The sequence below is a fragment of the Salmo salar genome, unplaced genomic scaffold (assembly GCF_905237065.1).
Source record: "Salmo salar unplaced genomic scaffold, Ssal_v3.1, whole genome shotgun sequence".
In the NCBI taxonomy this organism is placed as follows: Eukaryota; Metazoa; Chordata; class Actinopteri; order Salmoniformes; family Salmonidae; genus Salmo; species Salmo salar.
Genome location: NW_025550586.1, coordinates 20,001 through 27,500, shown reverse-complemented (window position 1 = coordinate 27,500; position 7,500 = coordinate 20,001). Strand labels below are relative to the sequence as shown.

The 7,500-nt window shown below is 49.1% G+C and overlaps 1 protein-coding gene across 1 annotated transcript in view; it reads left to right on the top strand.

Annotated features, from left to right (window-relative positions):
- LOC106588079 (phosphatidylinositol 4,5-bisphosphate 3-kinase catalytic subunit alpha isoform) overlaps positions 1–7,500 on the top strand; it is a gene marked incomplete at its 5' end in the record, with an annotated part of 22,251 nt that overhangs the window by 8,231 nt on the left and 6,520 nt on the right. Inside the window, 4 exon segments of the mRNA XM_045713889.1 lie at positions 345–451; positions 3,069–3,190; positions 3,914–3,992; positions 7,203–7,373. Of these exon segments, the coding sequence (XP_045569845.1) occupies positions 345–451; positions 3,069–3,190; positions 3,914–3,992; positions 7,203–7,373 (479 nt within the window).

Below are 7,500 nucleotides of genomic sequence, written 5' to 3'. Positions count from 1 at the left end.
TGATTGGTCGACGTGTCTAACCCTGCATGCTGATTGGTCGATGTGTCTAACCCTGCATGCTGATTGGTCGATGTGTCTAACCCTGCATGCTGATTGGTCGATGTGTCTAACCCTGCATGCTGATTGGTCGACGTGTCTAACCCTGCATGCTGATTGGTCGACGTGTCTAACCCTGCATGCTGATTGGTCGACGTGTCTAACCCTGCATGCTGATTGGTCGACGTGTCTAACCCTGCATGCTGATTGGTCGACGTGTCTAACCCTGCATGCTGATTGGTCGATGTGTCTAACCCTGCATGCTGATTGGTCGACGTGTCTAACCCTGCATGCTGATTGGTTGTCAGACCCAGATGAAGTTCCTGGTAGAACACATGTCGAGGCCGGACTACATGGAGTCTCTGCAAGGCTTCGTCTCTCCGCTGAACCCTGTTCACCAGCTAGGAACCCTCAGGTACACACACACACACACACACACACACACACACACACACCATACACACACACACACCATACACACACACACACACACATACACACACAATACACACACACACACACATACACACACACACACACACACACACACACACACCATACACACACACACCCATACACACACACACACACACCACACACACACACACACACACACCACACACACCACACACACACCACACACACACACACCACACACACACCACACACCACACACACACACACCATACACACACACACACACACACACCACACACACACACACACACACACACACACACACACACACACACACACACACACACACACACACACACACACACACCAAATCGGAGTGGCCCCATAGTCTCTGGTGTGAAAGCAGGACTTTGTCAACAGAGCTCTTTTCATTGGTTAATAATGGTCTAGTGGTTTCCCCCCGTGGCCCCTGAGGGTCCGTGTACTAGACGGGTATCAGTGCGATTTCAGAAACCTGGTTTTCGACAACCAGAGAACCAAGGCGGAGTCTCCCGGGGCTGGATCGGGTTATGTTACCTGTGTGCCCGCTTCTCACCTCATAAAGACAGCCATCCCTTCTCACCTCATAAAGACAGCCATCCCTTCTCACCTCATAAAGACAGCCATCCCTTCTCACCTCATAAAGACAGCCATCCCTTCTCACCTCATAAAGACAGCCATCCCTTCTCACCTCATAAAGACAGCCATCCCTTCTCACCCCATAAAGACAGCCATCCCTTCTCACCTCATAAAGACAGCCATCCCTTCTCACCTCATAAAGACAGCCATCCCTTCTCACCTCATAAAGACAGCCATCCCTTCTCACCTCATAAAGACAGCCATCCCTTCTCACCTCATAAAGACAGCCATCCCTTCTCACCTCATAAAGACAGCCATCCCTTCTCACCTCAAAGACAGCCATCCCTTCTCACCTCATAAAGACAGCCATCCCTTCTCACCTCATAAAGACAGCCATCCCTTCTCACCTCATAAAGACAGCCATCCCTTCTCACCCCATAAAGACAGCCATCCCTTCTCACCCCATAAAGACAGCCATTCCTTCGGCGACCTCAAAGTCTCTTACCCCCCGGGGAGGGCCTGGCTCTCCAGCTTTGGTGCAGCTTGCGGCCATTTTGGGCTGGGCATCCCAGCTCAGGCGGCCATTTGGGATCCAGGTCAAAGGGATCAAAATACTGCTGGAGCGAGCCCTCTACCTGTTCACCCAGGGACCAGCAGAGATTAGGGGTCATGATCAAGTTTAAAGCCAAGCGTCCTCTCTGGCTGAACCGCGTTCTCTCCTTTCCCCCCAGGTTAGAGGAGTGTAGGATCATGTCTTCAGCGAAGCGTCCTCTCTGGCTGAACCGCGTTCTCTCCTTTCCCCCAGGTTAGAGGAGTGTAGGATCATGTCTTCAGCGAAAGCGTCCTCTCTGGCTGAACCGCGTTCTCTCCTTTCCCCCAGGTTAGAGGAGTGTAGGATCATGTCTTCAGCGAAGCGTCCTCTCTGGCTGAACCGCGTTCTCTCCTTTCCCCCAGGTTAGAGGAGTGTAGGATCATGTCTTCAGCGAAGCGTCCCTCTCTGGCTGAACCGCGTTCTCTCCTTTCCCCCCCAGGTTAGAGGAGTGTAGGATCATGTCTTCAGCGAAGCGTCCTCTCTGGCTGAACCGCGTTCTCTCCTTTCCCCCAGGTTAGAGGAGTGTAGGATCATGTCTTCAGCGAAGCGTCCCTCTCTGGCTGAACCGCGTTCTCTCCTTTCCCCCAGGTTAGAGGAGTGTAGGATCATGTCTTCAGCGAAGCGTCCTCTCTGGCTGAACCGCGTTCTCTCCTTTCCCCCAGGTTAGAGGAGTGTAGGATCATGTCTTCAGCGAGCGTCCTCTCTGGCTGAACCGCGTTCTCTCCTTTCCCCCAGGTTAGAGGAGTGTAGGATCATGTCTTCAGCGAAGCGTCCTCTCTGGCTGAACCGCGTTCTCTCCTTTCCCCCCAGGTTAGAGGAGTGTAGGATCATGTCTTCAGCGAAGCGTCCTCTCTGGCTGAACCGCGTTCTCTCCTTTCCCCCCAGGTTAGAGGAGTGTAGGATCATGTCTTCAGCGAAGCGTCCTCTCTGGCTGAACCGCGTTCTCTCCTTTCCCCCCAGGTTAGAGGAGTGTAGGATCATGTCTTCAGCGAAGCGTCCTCTCTGGCTGAACCGCGTTCTCTCCTTTCCCCCAGGTTAGAGGAGTGTAGGATCATGTCTTCAGCGAAGCGTCCTCTCTGGCTGAACCGCGTTCTCTCCTTTCCCCCAGGTTAGAGGAGTGTAGGATCATGTCTTCAGCGAAGCGTCCTCTCTGGCTGAACCGCGTTCTCTCCTTTCCCCCAGGTTAGAGGAGTGTAGGATCATGTCTTCAGCGAAGCGTCTCTCTCTGGCTGAACCGCGTTCTCTCCTTTCCCCCAGGTTAGAGGAGTGTAGGATCATGTCTTCAGCGAAGCGTCCTCTCTGGCTGAACCGCGTTCTCTCCTTTCCCCCAGGTTAGAGGAGTGTAGGATCATGTCTTCAGCGAAGCGTCCTCTCTGGCTGAACCGCGTTCTCTCCTTTCCCCCAGGTTAGAGGAGTGTAGGATCATGTCTTCAGCGAAGCGTCCTCTCTGGCTGAACTGGGATAACCCTGACATCATGAGTGAACTTCTGTTTACAAACAACGAGGTCATCTTCAAGAACGGAGATGGTGAGGAGGGAGGGAGGGAGGGGTACAGGCTGTGTGTGTGTGTGTGTGTGTGTGTGTGTGTGTGTGTGTGTGTGTGTGTGTGTGTGTGTGTGTGTGTGTGTGTGTTTCGGGAAGTGGAGTGTATATGTTTATGTAATAGCATTATTGATATCAGTACTGTGTTTTAATCTCCCTAAAACATCCTCTGATCTGTGTTTTAATCTCCCTAAAACATCCTCTGATCTGTGTTTTAATCTCCCTAAAACATCCTCTGATCTGTGTTTTAATCTCCCTAAAACATCCTCTGGTCTGTGTTTTAATCTCCCTAAAACATCCTCTGGTCTGTGTTTTAATCTCCCTAAAACATCCTCTGGTCTGTGTTTTAATCTCCCTAAAACATCCTCTGATCTGTGTTTTAATCTCCCTAAAACATCCTCTGATCTGTGTTTTAATCTCCCTAAAACATCCTCTGATCTGTGTTTTAATCTCCCTAAAACATCCTCTGATCTGTGTTTTAATCTCCCTAAAACATCCTCTGATCTGTGTTTTAATCTCCCTAAAACATCCTCTGATCTGTGTTTTAATCTCCCTAAAACATCCTCTGATCTGTGTTTTAATCTCCCTAAAACATCCTCTGATCTGTGTTTTAATCTCCCTAAAACATCCTCTGATCTGTGTTTTAATCTCCCTAAAACATCCTCTGATCTGTGTTTTAATCTCCCTAAAACATTTTAATCTCCCTAGATCTACGTCAGGACATGTTGACTCTACAGATTATTAAAATAATGGAGAATATCTGGCAGAACCAGGGATTGGACCTAAGGTAAGAACACACACTACACACACACACACACACACACACACACACACACACACACACACACACACACACACACACACACAGAGACACACACACACACACACACACACACACAGACAGACACACACAGACACAGAGACACACACACAGACACACACACACACACACACACACACACACACACACACACACACACACACACACACACACACACACACACACACACACACACACACACACACACACACACACACACACACACACTCACACACACACACACAGACACACACACACACACCCCCTGTCAAACCGAGGTCTATCCATTGCTTCCTGACTGTCTAGCTTTAGTTTGGCCGATTGTTAACAAGCAGGTTGGGTTAAACAACATTTATTTATTGAGGTCTGCTCTGAGAACAATCTTGGTTTCCACTAAAGCGATGCTTCTAAAATCATGTAAAAGTTATTTCAATATGTTTCTCTTTCTGCAGCAGAGTGAAGTCGACCTCTCATCCACTTTGAGCCAGGAGAGATTGACATGCATATTATTAATGTTAGCTCTCTGTGTACGTCCAAGGGCCAGCCGCGCTGCCCTGTTCTGATCCAGCCGCGCTGCCCTGTTCTGATCCAGCCGCGCTGCCCTGTTCTGATCCAGCCGCGCTGCCCTGTTCTGATCCAGCCGCGCTGCCCTGTTCTGATCCAGCCGCGCTGCCCTGTTCTGATCCAGCCGTGCTGCCCTGTTCTGATCCAGCCGCGCTGCCCTGTTCTGATCCAGCCGTGCTGCCCTGTTCTGAGACAATTGTCCAAAGTCCCTCTTTGTGGCACCTGACCACACGATTGAACAGTAGTCCAGGTGGGACAAAACTAGGGCCTGTAGGACCTGCCTTGTTGATAGTGTTGTTAAGAAGGTAGAAACTAGGGCCTGTAGGACCTGCCTTGTTGATAGTGTTGTTAAGAAGGTAGAAACTAGGGTCTGTAGGACCTGCCTTGTTGATAGTGCTGTTAAGAAGGTAGAAACTAGGGCCTGTAGGACCTGCCTTGTTGATAGTGTTGTTAAGAAGGTAGAAACTAGGGCCTGTAGGACCTGCCTTGTTGATAGTGCTGTTAAGAAGGTAGAAACTAGGGCCTGTAGGACCTGCCTTGTTGACAGTGTTGTTAAGAAGGTAGAAACTAGGGCCTGTAGGACCTGCCTTGTTGATAGTGCTGTTCAGAAGGTAGAAACTAGGGCCTGTAGGACCTGCCTTGTTGATAGTGCTGTTCAGAAGGTAGAAACTAGGGCCTGTAGGACCTGCCTTGTTGATAGTGTTGTTAAGAAGGTAGAAACTAGGGCCTGTCTGTGATTTATTTAGAATTCAAGGCACACTTAGTGGGACTATCACAGGACAGTGACCCAACACACCTCCAGGCTGTGTAAGGGCTATTTGACCAAGAAGGAGAGTGATGGAGTGCTACTGAAGCATTGATCAGAGGGAATAGACCTACTGAAGCATTGATCAGAGGGAATAGACCTACTGAAACACTGATCAGACCTACTGAAACACTGATCAGACCTACTGAAACATTGATCAGAGGGAATAGACCTACTGAAGCATTGATCAGAGGGAATAGACCTACTGAAACACTGATCAGAGGGAATAGACCTACTGAAACACTGATCAGACCTACTGAAGCATTGATAGCTGTATGTTACAGTGACTTTTGTGTTGTTTATGGTGAAAATCATATCAACTACTGCCATTAATTTGATAAATGATTTAAATAGTTTAATAGCCCTGTGTGTTTAACTCTATTTAACCCCCCTCCCAACAGGATGTTACCGTATGGCTGTCTGTCTATAGGGGACTGTGTGTTTAACTCTATTTACCCCCCCCTCCCAACAGGATGTTACCGTATGGCTGTCTGTCTATAGGGGACTGTGTGTTTAACTCTATTTAACCCCCCCTCCCAACAGGATGTTACCGTATGGCTGTCTGTCTATAGGGGACTGTGTGTTTAACTCTATTTAACCCCCCCTCCCAACAGGATGTTACCGTATGGCTGTCTGTCTATAGGGGACTGTGTGTTTAACTCTATTTAACCCCCCCTCCCAACAGGATGTTACCGTATGGCTGTCTGTCTATAGGGGACTGTGTGTTTAACTCTATTTACCCCCCTCCCAACAGGATGTTACCGTATGGCTGTCTGTCTATAGGGGACTGTGTGTTTAACTCTATTTAACCCCCCTCCCAACAGGATGTTACCGTATGGCTGTCTGTCTATAGGGGACTGTGTGTTTAACTCTATTTAACCCCCCCTCCCAACAGGATGTTACCGTATGGCTGTCTGTCTATAGGGGACTGTGTGTTTAACTCTATTTAACCCCCCCTCCCAACAGGATGTTACCGTATGGCTGTCTGTCTATAGGGGACTGTGTGTTTAACTCTATTTAACCCCCCTCCCAACAGGATGTTACCGTATGGCTGTCTGTCTATAGGGGACTGTGTGTTTAACTCTATTTACCCCCCCTCCCAACAGGATGTTACCGTATGGCTGTCTGTCTATAGGGGACTGTGTGTTTAACTCTATTTAACCCCCCTCCCAACAGGATGTTACCGTATGGCTGTCTGTCTATAGGGGACTGTGTGTTTAACTCTATTTAACCCCCCCTCCCAACAGGATGTTACCGTATGGCTGTCTGTCTATAGGGGACTGTGTGTTTAACTCTATTTAACCCCCCTCCCAACAGGATGTTACCGTATGGCTGTCTGTCTATAGGGGACTGTGTGTTTAACTCTATTTAACCCCCCTCCCAACAGGATGTTACCGTATGGCTGTCTGTCTATAGGGGACTGTGTGTTTAACTCTATTTACCCCCCCTCCCAACAGGATGTTACCGTATGGCTGTCTGTCTATAGGGGACTGTGTGTTTAACTCTATTTAACCCCCCCTCCCAACAGGATGTTACCGTATGGCTGTCTGTCTATAGGGGACTGTGTGTTTAACTCTATTTAACCCCCCTCCCAACAGGATGTTACCGTATGGCTGTCTGTCTATAGGGGACTGTGTGTTTAACTCTATTTACCCCCCCTCCCAACAGGATGTTACCGTATGGCTGTCTGTCTATAGGGGACTGTGTGTTTAACTCTATTTACCCCCCCTCCCAACAGGATGTTACCGTATGGCTGTCTGTCTATAGGGGACTGTGTGTTTAACTCTATTTAACCCCCCTCCCAACAGGATGTTACCGTATGGCTGTCTGTCTATAGGGGACTGTGTGGGGCTGATCGAGGTGGTGAAGAACAGTTACACCATCATGCAGATTCAGTGTAAAGGAGGCCTGAAGGGGGCGCTGCAGTTCAACAGCAACACGCTGCATCACTGGATCAAAGACAAGAACAGAGGAGAGGGGTGAGAACACCTGTCTGTCTGTTACACCTGTCTGTCTGTCTGTCTGTCTGTCTGTCTGTCTGTCTGTCTGTCTGTTACACCTGTCTGTCTGTCTGTCTGTCTGTCTGTCTGTCTGTCTGTCTGTTAC